The sequence below is a fragment of the Pristis pectinata genome, chromosome 18 (genome assembly GCF_009764475.1).
Source record: "Pristis pectinata isolate sPriPec2 chromosome 18, sPriPec2.1.pri, whole genome shotgun sequence".
NCBI lineage: Eukaryota > Metazoa > Chordata > Chondrichthyes > Rhinopristiformes > Pristidae > Pristis > Pristis pectinata.
This window is the reverse complement of record NC_067422.1, coordinates 7,672,931-7,690,428: the sequence shown is the minus strand read 5'-3', so window position 1 is coordinate 7,690,428 and position 17,498 is coordinate 7,672,931. Positions and strand designations below refer to the sequence as shown.

The 17,498-nt window shown below is 39.4% G+C and overlaps 1 protein-coding gene across 5 annotated transcripts in view; it reads right to left on the bottom strand.

Moving 5' to 3' along the window:
• cep131 (centrosomal protein 131) overlaps positions 1-17,498 on the bottom strand; it is a 103,738-nt gene that overhangs the window by 63,323 nt on the left and 22,917 nt on the right. For all 5 annotated transcript variants that reach the window (XM_052032784.1, XM_052032786.1, XM_052032787.1 and 2 more), the window contains exons 4-6: positions 14,738-14,852; positions 10,990-11,117; positions 5,031-5,144 (exon numbers count right to left, since the gene is read on the bottom strand). In XM_052032784.1, coding sequence (XP_051888744.1) covers positions 5,031-5,144; positions 10,990-11,117; positions 14,738-14,852 — 357 coding nt within the window. The remainder of the gene's footprint in view (positions 1-5,030; positions 5,145-10,989; positions 11,118-14,737; positions 14,853-17,498) is intronic.

Genomic DNA, 17,498 nt, shown 5'->3' with positions numbered 1-17,498 from the left:
AAATGTGTTGGAATTCTTGTAATATTGGTAAACTTGATTTTGTTGCTAACCTAGACAACTAGCTGGATCGATAGAAAGGTCACGTCAGGTAGGTCAGATACACTGTGAGCCGACTAACAGGTGAATGCAAGCTGTCCACTCACACAGGATGTTTGTAATGTCTTGTATTGTAAGCAACAAAACATCTGAAGAGGGTCTTTGGTATTAACCCCTTGACCTGCAAGTGGTTAAACAGAAGAAAACCCAAGGTAAAAAGAACAGTACAAAAAGACTGTGGAATCTACTTGAAGAACAATTTAAATTCACAAGGGAACACCATAAACTTTGCCATGCAAGACAAACCATTAAAGCAGCTCAGGCCAACAAAAGATAATGATGAAGAAAAACAGTATAGTTGGCCAGTCAACAAGGAGAGCATGGCCTACATGTCCAATACAGGAACTGATCATTCACCCACAAAAGTAGACAATTAGGATAAAGAGCAGATGCTGTGAGTATCAATACTACAGCTGAAGACAGTCAGCCTGATCAGCTGAGTTCCAGTCAGAGGAAGGGTTAGTCTATTCAATCAACTCAGATACAGAATGAATTTGAGAAAGTTTGAATCCTGCAACCATCAGCTAAGAAGAATGATTGAAGCTATTTCAAAGAATAGTGGTTTGTAATAACGGTTAGTGAGACTATGCTCTTACAATATATCTGCCAAGGCTAGAGAGCACCGTGCACTGGACATTACAGTCTACCAAAATATATCAGATGAAGTTATAAAACTACAGTATGGTTAAAACCAAAAAGTATGGTTACAATAAATCTCTGAGAGCTGTTCTTCAACAACATGAAAGCTACATGTGGCTCACAAGCTATGGTTTGGCCACCCCCGATACGAAGCAACTTCTTGCATTTTTTTTTAGCACTCGTCACTGGACAATGATTAAAGAACCATCACCATCCGATTTATTCCTTTCCGATACAGGAACAGAAATGTCAACTAGTATTTGCCGACTGCCAAAGGGTTTTGATTTAACTCTGCAAGATCAAGGATTGAAAAGTACTGTAGTAGTTAAGCATATGACTAGCAACCAAAGATCATCACAAGTGAACAAAATCTGATAATTTTTTTGGGTTCCTTGAGGCAAAACCACCATAAATACTACTACACTGTCATGAAGCTCCAGCTAGCCAATAAAGAACCACATCCGTCTTGGAAGGAAACCCCTGATCAGGTTGGCCCACATCTGACTATTAGGACAACTACTAAAAGTGGGATAATGAAATGACCTGCCCAATATAACAGTTCAGTTTGCCCTGGAACAAAGTCCAACATCAGAGGCACAACCATTTCATATCAAGGCAACAATGGATAAGTAATCAACATAACTTTGCCTGTGACATGTAAAAATAAGACATAATTTTTTAAAAAATTACTGTTCCAGTATATGCAAGGCAAAACGTTACAACTCTGTAATGTAGCCAAACTTGCCACAAGAAGCATGTTACGCTATGATGGAAAATTACTATGGAGACACAAGAGACTGTAGATGCTGGACTCTGGAGCAAAAAACAACAAACTGCTGCAGGAACTCAGTGGGTCGAGCAGCATCTGTTGGGGGAAAGGTAATAAACCATCAAGCAGACAAATCAAAGGACCATTTGGCAGCTTATCAATTGTGAACACCATCAAGTGATTGGCAAGATGTTCCAAACCTGGGAAATCACAGCCACAACTACCATTAAACACAATAATCAAATATGCTTTATACATTACAATGTGCAAATGATTAGATGAACAGATGACGAGATGGGACCAGTTTTAGAGGTTTTAGCTTTCTTGTTTTGTGAACAGGCTTGTGACTTGCAAGGGAACCATGGATAGGACTGATCATCTGTACATGTGGAAGTCAAATCCATATAGCCGATCAATGGGGTGAGCAGAGCTTAATGAAAATTAGCTCTTTAAACTTATGTGCAGCATATCTCTGAGCATAAATTAAAGGATTTGATTTAACTGAGCTCTTTTGTTCTGTAATTATCCTGATTCAACGCTAACAAAAGTTAACACAGTTAGAACTCTACCAGATCAGCAAAGGAACTGGGAGTGTTCCTACAATGAATAGCAAATGTACTTTAGAAAATTGCCAGTAAGATTACTGCATTTATATAATGTTCAGTAACACCAAGAAAAAATATACAGAGCTATATATGTTTACTCATTATCATGCAATACAAGAAGATAAGAATTAGGAGCAGGAGGAGGAGGCCATCTGGCCCATTGAGCCTGCTCTGCCATTCAATAAGATCATGGCTGATCTGGCCGTGGACTCAGCTCCACCTACCTGCCTTTTCCCCATAACCCTTAATTCCCTTACTATGCAAAAATCTAATTGTGTCTTAAATATATTTAATGAGGTAGCCTCTACTGCTTCCCTGGGCAGAGAATTCCACAGATTCACTACTCTCTGGCAAAAGCAGTTCCTCCTCATCTCCGTCCTAAATCTACTCCCCCAAATCTTGAGGCTAAGTCCAATAGTTCTAGTCTCAATAACTTTCCTGCCTCTTTCTTATCTATCCTTTTCATAATTTTATGTTTTTATAAGATCACCGCTCATTCTTCTGAATTCTAGCAAGTATAGTCCCAGGTGACTCAACCTCTCCTTATAGGCTAACCCCTTCATCTCCGGAATCAACCCGGTGAACCTCCTCTACACCACCTCTAAAGCCAGTATATCAGACATGTTAATATTCATGCAAGCTAATATTGTTCATCTTGATTAAGCTTATGTTTGTAAAATCTCCCTTTCAATTAATTACACCTAGCCATGGCATCATTTTCTGGATTCCACAATTCAGTGCAACTGGTTGGTAGTCAGACTCTCAGTTCACATTAACACCATTAAAACATATGCAAGTTCATTCAAAACCCATGCACACATTTGATACTAAGCACAAAGCACTGACGATTGTGCACCCACTTCTGGATCTCCACCCACTGAAGAGGGTTAACTAAACCTGGAATATGGTGCTGAGTTTCCAGAAAGATATTAATATCACGCTAAAGAGTTCACTTTTCATGTGGAAGATGAATTGGAGGCATCACAGTAATGGGATCCAGACATCTTGTACTTTTTCTAGTTGGGAGTCAATAGAAACCCTCCTATGTATATAGGACATTGAAGCTGACACTCCAAGGTCTAGATTTTTCATCATTTGACTATCAAAGGGTAGAAACCTAGAGGTAGAGAAGAACACCACCTGGATTCTGCTGGTAGGTGCCAACAGGGTATGGTATTCGTAGGTATTCCAGACACATTCAGAAATGTGTAAGAACCCTCAAAGTTGAGGAATGAGCTTGGCCAGCGATCAAAGACTTTCAGGAACAATATGGGGCTGGACTTTCTCAAAGCGCTACTCAGTCCTCGATGCTGGAGACCAAAACTCCTCAGATGCCAACATAGATCCTCCACATCCAACCAGTCAAAAAGATTGTGGGGTGACCATGATTGACAACTGGGGAAAGCAGGCTTGTGCCAGTAAGGTATAGTCTAGTGCAAGGCAGACAACAGTGGCATCAAGAATAACAAAATGGAGCAGGTCATAAGCTATGCATGAGATGTATACATCACAAAGGAAGATTTGAAATAAAATAACCATATCCACTCTACAAAAAAATAATAAATTTCATGTATACCTCCTTCATGTTCATTGGACCAATTTTTAAACCAAGTATGACAGCAAGGCACACAGGTGGTATTAGGACAGGAACCAAGACCTTGGGTAAAGAGCAATGTGATGTTTAAGGATTGTCCTTTAGAAAATGAGAAAAGTGGAGAGCTTTAAGAAGGGAATTCCAGGGCTTTGGGCCAATATTACTAGAACACTGCCTTCAGGTGATGCAGTAATTTAAAGTGGGGTTACACAAGAGCCCAATGACCTTAATAGGTTTAATACTGGAAGAGATTACACAAACAGGGAGAGACAAGGCTAAAGAAGGATTTGAAGTAAAGACATTGAAAAGGTATTGAATTTCAGTAGGCAGAGAGGTGACACATGACATAGCTATCTGGCTCTTTATGTACTACTAGTTAACAGGCTCTCTACATGACCCATTGCTTCAACGTATGCACCTACAAAAGCCAATTTTTAAAAACTTTACATTAGTTTTATTTGTTTTAGGCTGCAACAAAAATCATTTTAATTTGGATATGTATACATGAACTGACAATTTCACCCAAATACAGTGATACTGTACTGGGCTTTCATTCTGGATTTTATGCATGTTTTTGGGGTTGGGACTTGAATTCAATCTTGGGACACAGAAGGTAAGAGTGCTGTCAGCAGAGTCAATCACACATAGACAGTTTTGATTTTAAATGTCAAATGAGGAATTTCTAATAAGAAGTGTTGATGGCAATTATATAACAGCTTAAGATATTTGATATTGTTATTTTTGCTCAATTATTGGGAAAAAAATCAATTACCTAGCTTTAAAAAGCTAGATTTAGGGATGTATTATCACATATCGAATGGCGTAAACATTTTGACCGGACCAACCAGCTTTAAGATTTCCTTCTCTTACACAATACCACCACCCTTTTCCTAGCTCTTTCCATTATCATAGTGCAAATGTTGAGCTCCTAACAAACAGTTCCAGATACTGACTGATTGCTCAACAAGGAGCCAGCCTGGAATCAATGGGCTGAATAGTCTCCTTCTCTGTTGTAATGATTCTGTAAAGAATCTGATCTAAAGCAGTAATAATTTTGTTTTAATGAGGGATTTCTTCTGTTGCCCAATAAAGTTGAACCACCAAACCCAAAAGCTCTATCCTTCTCGTTGGCAATATCCACTGGATCAACTGTTCCAAAGAAAAGCTTCAAACTGGAATGTAGTACTGGAAACTCCTGATATTCCCTTTCATATACATCAATAAAGCTTGGCCTTACTGGAATAACATGTTTATAAACATTACCATATTATAATTGGTTGAATAGACTAGGACTTAAAGCTACTATTATTGAAAAGAATGAACTTACTTGAGAGATGTTGCTTTCTGGTTGGAGCTTTTTGGAGTCAAAGGTTTGTCAACAGTAGAGTAGTTGTTGTGCAACATTGTGGTGACAGAATTCCCAACAGTTCCCTTGTTGCTCCTAAAAGCAAGGCAAAGATGATTCATTCCACTAAAAACCTACAGCATAGTCAAATTAGGATAAAAAAAAAATTGGTCAACAGGTAGGCTCTAAACTACATCCACATTCATTATTCAGTTAAGCAAACTTAAGTAGTTTTGTTCCATATATAAATTAGAAAATCAAACAGTACTGCACAGGAACAGGCCCTTCTGCCCACCATGCTTGTGCCGACCATGATGCCAAATTAAACTAGTCCCATCTGCCTGCACACGATCTATATCCCTCCATTCCCTCTCTGTTCATGTGCCTGTCCAAATGTCTGTTAAATGTTGCTACTGTATCTGCTTCCACCACCTCTCCTGCTAGCATGTTCCAGGTACCTACAACTCTCTGTAGAAAACAAAACTTTCCTTGTGGACATTGTTTAAAATTTCCCCCTCTCACCTTAAAGCGATGCCCTCTGGTGTTTGAATCTCTCACCATTTCTTACACAGAGGACAAGCAGCAGTCGTGGGGATTGGTTGAAGTAGACAGTGGTGGCATCTCAAGCAATTCAGTTATTGGCTTCCCTGCTCTGAATTAAACTTCCTCTCATTTGACAAGTGGTAATAACATTGTTGAAGACACCATGACCCAGCTTCTTCTTTGGGTAGAGTTCCACGATTTTGACCCAGTGACAATGAAGGAACTAGGATATATTTCAAAGTCAAATCCATGAAACATTTTCCCCCTGCCATAATACATAGAGTATCCAGTACTCTATGGAATGATAATTAAGCTTGCATATAAACTTCAATGATCAGGCTGCTCAAAGCACTTCACAGTTCTTCAGAACTTCACTGTCTGCAGTTAATATTGTACAATAAGCAAGCTGCCAATGTAGTCACAAGCTCCCACAAACAGCTGTGTGACAATAACCAGATAATCTGTACTAGAGATGTTGAATAGAGGTATAAATATTGGCTGGCACACCTGGATATTATGATTGCTCCTCTCTTAGATAGAACTATCAACATTTTGTGCCTATTAAGAAAGCAGATGGGACATGGTTTAAACATCTCGTCTAAAAGATGGCACCTCCAGCACTGTATCATCCCCACAAACTGCACTGGAGCATCACCCTATATCCTTTTGTTCAAGTTTCTCGAATGGGGCTGTAACCGACAACTTTCTCACTCATAAGTCTGTAAAGTAAGTGCTACAAAGTGGGACACAGCTGACAATGCTGATAGGTGGATTAATTACAAAGACCTCACATCAGTTAGAGATTGTTAAAGGAAAACTTTGCAGGACTGTTCAGAATGATGACATGTTTTTCTGGTGCAGATAGAGAGAACACTGGTGGGGAGTAGATAACCAGATGGCAGGTGTTTTCAGATAACTGGCAAAGAAAAAAGATCCAGGGAAAAACAAGAAGATTTTAATTTAAACAGAGCGTTGCAATCTGGAACACACTGCCCAAGCAGGTGGTGGAAATGGATTCAAATGGGAATTGAGTAAATACTTGACAAGGAGAAGTCTGGAAGACAACAGAAAATAGCAGGGCAATAGGACTAGTAAGTGGTGAGTGGGATAGCCTCTGAATGAGATGGCACAGACGCAATGGCCTGAATTCCCCCCTCCTCTGCTGCATAATTCTATCCATTTAAATAATTAAATGTAATTCACCTACTATTGATAGGTGAATCACCTACAGTACATATTGATGCCTTGCATTCAAGACATTGGCCAAAAGTCATTCATGGCATTATTCATTTGTGAATTATTTGTTTAGTAAACACGAGGGATGGTGATCCACTTTGTACAGTTCAAACAACAAAAAAATGTATTCATTCTCTGAAAGCCTCTAGTGTTTTAGCTCACCTAGCCAAGCATCCAGACTACAACTGTTATAGCTTACTCTACCTCATCTGGTAGATAATTTCAACTACTGCACTACCTTTTCAGTACTGAAAATATCTACACACAAAATTGGAAAATGGAAACAACTAGTTAATATCATTAAATATCCCACAGCACAATAGAAGAGGGCAATCAAACACTATTTGATACTGAGAAATATTAGGACTGACAGCCAAGAAACTAGGTTTAAAGTACATCTTAAAAAGAAAATAAGTTAGAGGATAGAATGGTGGAATATGTTGATAAGGAACACCATAGGATAGACAAGTCTAGAGATAACAAGGGCCTGGATTTCAGCAGTACCATGAACTGAGACAGGGCAGGATTGGCCAATGTTAGAGGTAGAAATGTGGTCTCAATTTTATCACAGCCACTTGGTCTAAAAAGGATACCAATGTTGCAGTAAACTTACACAGTATCAGACACTTGCCTGCATAATGGACAGTGTCAGTGGCTAGGGATCAAAGTTTATGGCAGGGACTGAGGCAGTGGCTTTGAAATTCCTAATATTTAGCTGCAAGATATTTCTACTCTTACCATTCTACATGTCAGACAGTTTAGACACAGTGAATGGGTCGAGAGAGTTGGTAGTGAATTAAAGCTGGGTGTTGTCAGGATACGTGAAAACTAACACTGTCTTCACATGATATTGCCTAGGGCAGAATGAAGTTGAGAAATGAGACAGGGTCACAGATCCCTCAGTATACCATCACCATCAAGCTTTAGAACAAACCCATGTTCGATAAAGTGCATTAAAGAGAACACGATAATAGCACCAGCATACCATAAAAGATACCATTCTGTCAAAGTTGCAACTCAGTTCAACACATATACTAAAGAGCAGAACTGCATCTAACAGATCAAGCAAAATGATCCAACAACAGATCAAATCAAAACTCTGCAGTCCTGGCACATCTGATCATGAATGGTGTGAATTTCACAGCTAATAGGAGAAGGCGCCAAGAACAATAATGGTGGAGACGAGCACGTGATTTCTAAAGACAAGGCCAAGTGTTTGCAAGCATCATCAGTCAGAGTGCCAAATGGATAACACATCTGTATCTCCTCCCAAATTCCCCACTATCACAGAAGTGATAGCCTTTGATCAATTAACTTCATTTGGCATGATACCAAGAAACAGCTGATCACAAGATATAGCAAAGGCTCTGGATCCAATAACAGTGCAGTTGTTGTGCTTTAAATCTGTGCTCCAGAACCATCAGTGCCTCTAGCCAACTGTCTGAACTATTTCTGACAGTTACATCAGGAGGTATTTACCTGGAGTGCAGAATTTTGCCCAGTTGTGCTCTCCTCAAAAAAAGACTATTCCAATCTAGCTACTTACTACCTCAATAGTCTACTCTCAATGATGGACAATTTCATTAACTACCCAATCAAGCCTTAGGTTTTTGCCAGTATCAATTAACAGTAGATCATGTAAAAGCCTCAGCTCAAACATGGGTGAAAGAGCAGAATTCTGCGAGTGAAGTAGATCACTGACTTTGCTATCAAGCCAGCATTTGTGCAAATTAATAAAATTGAAGTTAGGGGGAAATCAAGGTGAAACCTCTCCATTGGCTGGAGTCACAATTGTACAGCACAGAAACAGGCCCTTCGGCCCACCATGTCCATGCCGACCTTTTCACGTTACACTACTCCTACTTGCCTGCATTAGGACCATATCATTCAATGCCTTGCCTATTTAAGTGTCTATTTAAATGTCTCTTAAACATAATAATTGTATCTGTTTCCACCACCTCCTCTGGCAGTGTTCCAGATATCACCCACTCGGTCTAAAACAAAACCTACCCTTCAGATCCCCTTTAAAAATTCTACCTCTCACATTAAACCTATGTCCTCTTGCTTTTGATACCCCTACCATGGGAAAAAGATTTTGACTATCTACCCAATCTCCGCCTCTTATAATCATACATCACCCCTCAATCAGTCACCCCTCAAGTTCCTTCGCTCCAGGAAAAACAAATACACCATATCCAATTCTCCCCATAATTAAAGTCCTCCGATCCAGGTGACACCCTGGTGAATCTCCTCTGCACTCTCTCTGGCACAATCACATCTAGCACGAAGGAAGAACAGCTGTCTCACTGGAAGTCAATCACTTCAGCTCCAGGACATCACAGTAGGGGTTCCGCCAAGGAGAGTTCCAGGCCCAACCATCTCAGCTGTTTCATCAACGAGTAGCTCTCCATAATAAGATAAAAATGAAGGATTTTTACTGATGTTTGCACAATATTCAGTTTTATTCACAACACCAGACATAATAAACAGTCCACACAGCATGATTCAGAAAACATTCCGGCATGGGCTCATGATCATCATCCCTCTTAGTCAATAACCATCTCCCACAAAAAAATCTCTCCTTGACCATAACTTCATTACTCAACAATTTCTTGGGGTCAATGTCAGAAATAACTGGACCAGTCACGTAAGCATTGTTGCTGAAAGAGGTCAAAGATTTGGTAGTCTGTTGTGTGATTGACTCACATACCAACTCTGCAAAACATTTCTATCATATACAAGGCTCAACTCAGGATTATGAAGGAATAAGGTCCACTTGTACAAGTTATTGCAGCTGCATTATATCCAAGAACCTCAACAACCTCTAGGAAGTGCTTCCTGCTATCTGGCATCTCAGTCACTACCCTCAACATCCACTCCCACCACCAGTAGAACCATATGGCCACATTCAGTACATTCCTGCACAATACAATGCAAGAATTAGCCTTCTTTAACAACACCTCCCAAACCCACAAGCTCTGCCACCTGGTGGGACAATGATAGCAAGCACGTGGAAATGCAAGAATATGCAAGCTCCCCTCCAAATCCCCTCCAAACCATCCTAACATGGAAACACAGAGATGCAAATTGTAGGTCTGTCCAATATCTTCAACAGATGGACTGCAACAGTTCAAGATAACAGCTCACTATCGCCTTTTCCAGGGCAATTAGGGAAAGGGAATAATTATTAACCTTGCTTACAGGTACAAAGATCCTTTGGATGATACAGCAATAAATGGGAATAAAGGGAGAGCACTGCAGGTGATTCTCTGGCTAATATTTAGATAGAAAAGGGTGGAACCTGGAGAGTATGGTTCACCCAGCTAGATTAACATGGGAAAACAATGCAAAAAAGGAAGGTGCTGTCAATAGTGACAAAGGCTGAGGACAGTTTTAGGAAAATGAAAAGGGAAAGATCACCTTTATCACAGTGGAAAGAACTTCGTAATTTGAGACAAGTGCACTTCTGGTCAAAGATTTTAGAGAGGAAATAGAAAATAAAAGTGGGGGACTAATTTAAGATGGAAGAGTCAAGTATTGGATTTTTGAGAGATGACTCTCACACTGGATAATCAGCCTAGTTTCTCATTAAGTTTCTATAACTGGTTGACTCAGGCCAGTGCTGTCAACAGTGCCAAAGTCAACACCAGCAGTAGAATTCATGCCAACGTCACCGATTGCTGTGTGACATGGATATCAAGGTTATCCATAAACTGTATGGGAAGCTCTACTTCCCATACAGTACATTAAACAGTGACAAATGCATGAGCTTCACCAACAAGGTAGTCAGTCTGGCAATAACGCAAGGAATAAATTGCTTAATCAGATAAAAATAAGTTGGAAACTGTCCCTTTATTATGAATGAGAACACATCATATCTCCCTTAAATTGTGTTATTCAGCACTATTTTAAAATTATTAATTCCATTGGACTGAAGTCACTCATGGTTGGCATGATCTTCTCATGATCGGCATGATCTTCTCATGATCAATCAAGTCACTATAAAGGTACATTGCTTCTGTCCTCTTTTACATTCACTGTTCATCATTGATCAAATAAATTGTAACAGTCACAATGCAAAGATGAAAAATATACTTGCACTACATAGGAATGAAGTAGCTTTGTTTCTGAATATTTTGTTTATATTTTTCCATATACGAACCGATTGTTGGCTGTAAAGTTGGCTGCTAGTGATACACCCGACTCCCTCCTTTTAGACAAGACTGGCACATCTATAGTACTAGTACTGCGGCCACTAATAGGAACTGGAAAAACTCTGGGCTCCTCATCCTGTCAAAAGACAAATAAAAAGGTGGGGTGGGTTTTGAAGGCACACATTATTATTCTACAAGCACTTGCATTAATATTTTTAACCAATGGTTTTGAAATGAATTGCACAGATTTGAAATAGGTAAATATTGGCTCTGCTGAATTATAATGCAAGGGTAAGAAGGCAACTCATTGATAGGCATCCCCCTTCTCCCACCTTCTTATTCTGGCCTCTGCCCTCTTCCTTTCCAGTCCTGATGAAGGGTCTCGGCCCGAAATGTCAACCGTTTATTTCCCTGACCTGCTGAGCTCCCCCAGCACTTTTTATGTATTTCTTCAAAATAAGTTTTTAAATAAAAAGTATGCCATATGACTAGGTTTAAGACTACCAAAACATTTTATTTAGGCAGATCCCATGCATCATGTAAAGAAAAACAACAGCATTGGATTGGAGAAGTACTGGATTTGTTTCTGAGACAGAAGGTATTAAGGTCATAAAACGCAAACCAATTCTTTCCAGAGCTCCAAATTAATTAGGAAACATACCAGCATTTCTGCAGAACCCAAGGGATCAAGATTAATTTACTAAACAATCAAACTAGTCTGAATTAATGTATAAAACCAATACACTTCTACAAAGGCAATAGAATAGTATTAAATAACATTCTGGCAGAAGATACAACTTTCAAATACATCCTGAAACTCATTTGGATCGCAACTTCATCTTGTTTTAACTAAATATTGCATGACAAGCTTGGTTGCGCATTTGGACTTTTTCATGCGTTAACTAAAGCAAGCTAATGATGCCTGCAACATTGCAAGAGAACAATGGTAAAATTTCCATCATCATTTTCTTATGACAACGCAGGGGGTACTTTAATACTTTACGACAAGGGTTGTCTGGATGTGCAATTGTTTATAAAAAAATATGTACCTCATGTTACAAGCACACAACCAAATTGGAATCATTCTAAAATATGCCTTTCAAAAACAGCAGGTGGAGAAACTTCATAGTTGGTGGAACGTGATGTTTAATGAAGATATTTTTCTTCCTAGAGTATGGGTCGGGATCAGATTATCACTGACATATGTCGTGAAATTTGTTGTTTTACGGCAGCAATACAGTGCATAAAAAGATATAAAAATTACTACAAGTTACAAAATAAATAGTGCAAAAGAGGAATAATGAGGTAGTGTTTATGGGTTCATGGACTGTTCAGAAAACTGATGGCAGAGGGAAAGAACCTGTTCCTAAAACATTGAGTGTACGTCTTCAGATTCCTGTACCTCCCTCCCGATGGTAGTAATGAGAAGAGAGCATAATGATTAAGTTTCTGGACAAGCAGCCAGAGTTCTGGGTCATTAATCCAAAAACATGAATTTGAATTCAATCATGGAATCTAGAGAACTTAAATTCAAGTAATTAAATAGTGCCGGAATTAAGAATTCATGTAACTATCAGATTGTTGTGAAAACCCATCTGGTTCACTAACATTTTTTGAGGAAGGAAATATGCCATCTTCACTCAATCTAGCATGTGCAACTCCAGACCTGCCAAATGTGACCGACTTTTAACTGCCTCCTATTCAGGGCAATTACAGATGGTTAATAAATACTGGCATTGTCAACCATGTCTACATCCCACGGATGAACAATTTTAAGAATAACGAAGCAACCACACTTTGCACACCAGTTTATATGAATTAAGTCATAAACTTTACACATGATACTTCAGGCCTGCTCAAAAAGCAGAATGGAGACACAAGAGACTGCAGATGCTATAATCTGGAACCAGACACAAAATGCTGGAGGAACTTCATGTGTGTCAGGCAGCATCTATGGAGGGAAATGGACAGTTGACCTTTCGGGTTGAGACCCTTCATCTGGATTAGACTACTCAAAAAAGCAAGACTGTACTGCAGGTTCTCCCACAGTGCTGTGTGGTAGGCAATTCCACAGTATTGACCAGGCAACAGAGGAAGATTGGCAATAAGTTTCCAAATAAGACAGATATGGGACGTGGAGAGGAACATGCTGGTAGTGAGCCTAATAGGCTTTTCATTTTAAGCAATATAGGTTGCTGATTGGCAAAGTGAGGTTGAAGAAGATTTGTCAAGTTAGGCAGCACATCTTGTACATGATTCACGTAGTTTTCAGAGGTCAAGCTGGTGAACTTGTAAGATAATGGTGAGGTACTGATCAAGCACACTGGCTTGCACAGGATGATTTTTGAGCTACTGAATCATTTGTGGAATTGTACTCACCCAGGTATGTGGACTTTCCCAGGCCAAGAGCCATTACTATATAAATTCAAGAGAGTCTGCCAAGCTTGATTAGTTCAGCACAACATCACAGGCCAAAGAGCCTGGTCCTGTGCTGCACTGTTTATGTTCTATGTTCGCTATGTTCTAAGTAATTTAAGATGGAAGGGTCAAGCAATGGATTTTCAGAAGTATTAGGAATGGCAGAGCAGGAGCAAGAGCAAGAGAAAAGACACAAAAGGCTAGCTACTATATAAAGCTACTACAGGTAGTTCATTCCTGTCAGCTGTCCGTCAGGTAATCTCACTGTCACTGTCACCTCTCAATAAACCAAAACTCATCCATTGGTTCTCAATCTGGTGAATGGATTTGGGAGCAGAGAAATCTTGTATAAAACTAGAAGTACATTCCCCTTTGACCTTAAAATTTACAAACTTATAAACTTAGCATCAGAAGTAACAGTCACAGATGGAAAAATAATGGAGGATGTTAGTTTTACAAAGTCTGATTGCCAGCACGTGATTTGTTCAGAAAGCTGTGTTGATGCAGACAAGAAGTTGGGGGCCCTGAAAATCAACAGAACATCAACTCACATGATTATCATGGTCAGAGAACATCGGTTACAATCTTGGTCAATTCTAGGAGATTGAACAGTAAACAGTTGATAAATGAAAAAACACTCAGGACATGGAGTTTCTGGAATTACTTTGTTTCAGCATTCCTTGTTTGTAAGTATGTATTCAAGTGTCTTTTGGAAGCATTCAGAGTAGTACTTCAGAGTCTGGAGTCACACTTTGGCTTTGAAGTAATTTTAAATGTGAGAGTATGTCATAAACTCCAAATGTTCTTTGAAATATGGAAACTCTTGAGTTCCTAACCCATTAAGTAAATTACTGTTTCCAAGTTGTACGAAAGTGATAAATGTGTGTTATTTTAAATTCTGTGGCAGACCAAAAGGAATAAGAAAAAGGCTCCATTCCTTTCCAGAAGTTATAGAAACCAAGACTCAAAGACAGGATCTCTTTAAAAATCTTCCTTTCCATTCACAGCATCACCTTTTGTTGTTCTATTTATCTCTCCCATGAGCCAAGTTATATGCTAATATTTACATAGTTTAAATTTTCTTTTGTCTCTTAAACAGTACACCAGCTGTTTATTTTGGCAAACAGAACTATTATTTTCCCTTCAGGAATATTAACCAGTTCTGTTTTAATTTTTGGTCATCCTTACAGGGAAAAAGATCAAACAGTGTGACCTCTGTGTTCTGCCAACATTCTTTGCAATGAACGTAGATTAAGACATGTATCACGTTCAGTGCTCCTATTTGCACTTAATCCCAAAAGTTTTCATGTCTGAAGGGTTTAGTTAGTTTATAATTACCAGAACATTCCAAGTGGTTCTCTTCTCTGGGGAGGTCTTGCTCAAACTGGACAGCTTTTTTCTTCCATCTGCACAGCTATCAAACAGAGCCAGGAAATCGTCTGCTCTTTCTTCACTAGGGAGAGACAGTACAATGAACAAAATTAATGGATTTATTTCCCTCAAACATTGTGACATCTTGAAAAAAAACAAATCACATTTAATGTTTATTTAACAACGTTTAGCCGCAAAACGACTTTTGCAATCTTTTCAGAAGCCCCCAAGGGACTTAGAAACTCTTGAAGTGTTGTAACTGCTGTAATGTAGAACATGCAGCAGCCAAAAATGCATACAGTAAGCTCTCACAGATAACAATCTGATATGACTAAACAATCTGATTTAGTGTTGCTGATTGATGGATAAATATTGGCCAGGACAGCAGGGGGAGCTCCAAGTAGGATTTTAACATGGACCTACAACAAAAGACTCAGTTTAGTGGCTCTTCTGAACTGTACTTACTTTATGCACTATGTGTGTCATCTCGTCTCTGACTTTCATGTCTATACAATGGAACATGGAAGCTGCAAAATAGCTGGAGGTCAGGTGTCAGTGCTAAGTTCAAGAATGGAGCCCTGAGTCAGATGCACTTTGTATTTATTTTACTTAACAATTAATTTTTAAAAATTAAGATTATGACTTTAAAGTATTTACATAAATTTATCTTTAATTCTTTAGTTCATTTGAACAATTTTCAAAATATCTTTGATTAGCAACATTTAAAATACATTCAAAGGAATCTGACAGTTCTAAGCCGGTAAAAGGCCATCAATCCAGTCCAGTGGCAGAACCTCAGGATTGATCAGCCGAGGCCTAGTAGGCAGTTTGAGAGATGGATACAGCAGCCAAGTCCACAGCTAGACCAGTCCAGTGAGATTGCGAAAATAAACATGGCCGTGGGAAAAGTGTGGATGGGTCACAGTGAATCTGGATGGTGGCCCAGACCAAATATGATCTGCCCTAACATCTCTGGCATTGTAATATTTAAACAAAATCACACTTGAATGTTAGCTGGTGTGATTTGAGCTCAAGTCTCCAACCCAAACTTCTGTCTAAGAAGCAAGAGTTCTGCCAAACAAACCACAGCACATACAGTTACTAGTCATGATTTTTGAGATGATATTCCATAAAAAGCACAGCAAATACTCCATAAAACACACATTAAATAAAGGGGATCAAAGAACAGAAATACTCCTTTAAAGAATGAAATATCATACAAAGGTTACAATGATGAGTTGTTAAATAAGATCTGGGCCAAAGTTGTGTAGTATGCACCACAATCAGCAACCTCAAGTGCACAGCATTGCCCTCTTTCTACCACTACAGTTAGGTCAGGGAATCAATCCTGGTGTGAAAAAGGGCATGAACGATCAGCATTATGCACACCTAATAATGAAGTCCCAACCTGGTGAAGCTGTAACACTGGACTACATGCATGATATGCAGCAAACAGAGTACACAACAGAGTTAAGTGATCTCAGAACCAACAGATCAGATCTAAACTTTGCAATTCTACCTCATCCAATCATGAATATACATGGACACCTGAACAGCCAACATGCCCATCAATGGCAGAACCCAGCAACTGAGGGATAAAAATAAGGCTGAACCATTACAGATATGATCAGCCCAAAGTACACAATCTTTGCCTCTTCTTTATGTTCTCACTATAGAAGAAACCAATATTCAGCTAATTCATTCCATGTACATCAAGAAATGCCTGACAGCACTGGGTATAACAAACTATTTGGGACCAGATAACATCATGGCTGAAGTACTAAAGGGTTACACTCTAAAACTAATCACAACTCCAGATAAGCTGTTCCAGTGAAATGACAACACCATCTTTTATTCAACAACATGCAGGTATGTTCAATCTACAAAAGAGAAAACAAATCCAAACCAGCCAATTATTACTCATTGGCCTACTTAATCAAGAAAGTGAGGGAGTGCATTCAGATTGGAGGGCTGTGACTAGTGGTGTCCCATAGGGATCGGTTCTGGGACCTCTACTTTTTGTGATATTTATTAATGACTTAGATGAGGGGGTGGAAGGGTGGGTTAGCAAGTTTGCCGATGACACGGAGATCGGTGGTGTTGTGGATAGTGTGGAGGGCTGTCGAAGCTTACAGAGGGATATTGATAGGATGCAGAGCTGGGCTGACAAGTGGCAGATGGAGTTCAATCCAGAGAAGTGTGAGGTAGTACACTTTGGAAGGACAAACTCCAAGGCGGAGTACAAGGTAAATGGCAGGATTCTGGGCAGTGTAGAGGAGCAGAGGGACCTGGGGGTTCATATCCACAGATCACTTAAAGTTGCCTCACAGGTAGATAGGGTAGTTAAGAAGGCTTATGGGATGTTAGCTTTCATAAGTCATGGGATTTTTAGAGAGTGGTTGGTGCATGGAATGTGCTGCCTGGGGTGGTGGTGGAGGCTGATACATTGGTCAAGTTCAAGAGATTGTTAGATAAGCATATGGAGGAATTTAAGATAGAGGGACATGTGGGAGGAAGGGGTTAGATAGTCTTTGGTGTGGTTTGAAGGGCAGCACAACATGGTGGTCTGAAGGGCCTGTATTGTGCTGTATTTTTCTATGGTTCACAGTGCTATCAAATGACACTTACTTAGCAACATCTTAAGATGCTCACCAATGATCTGTTTGGGTTTCACCCAGACCATGAAGCCATGGTCCAATTGCAAAGGTATGGTAAGAATGGCTGCATT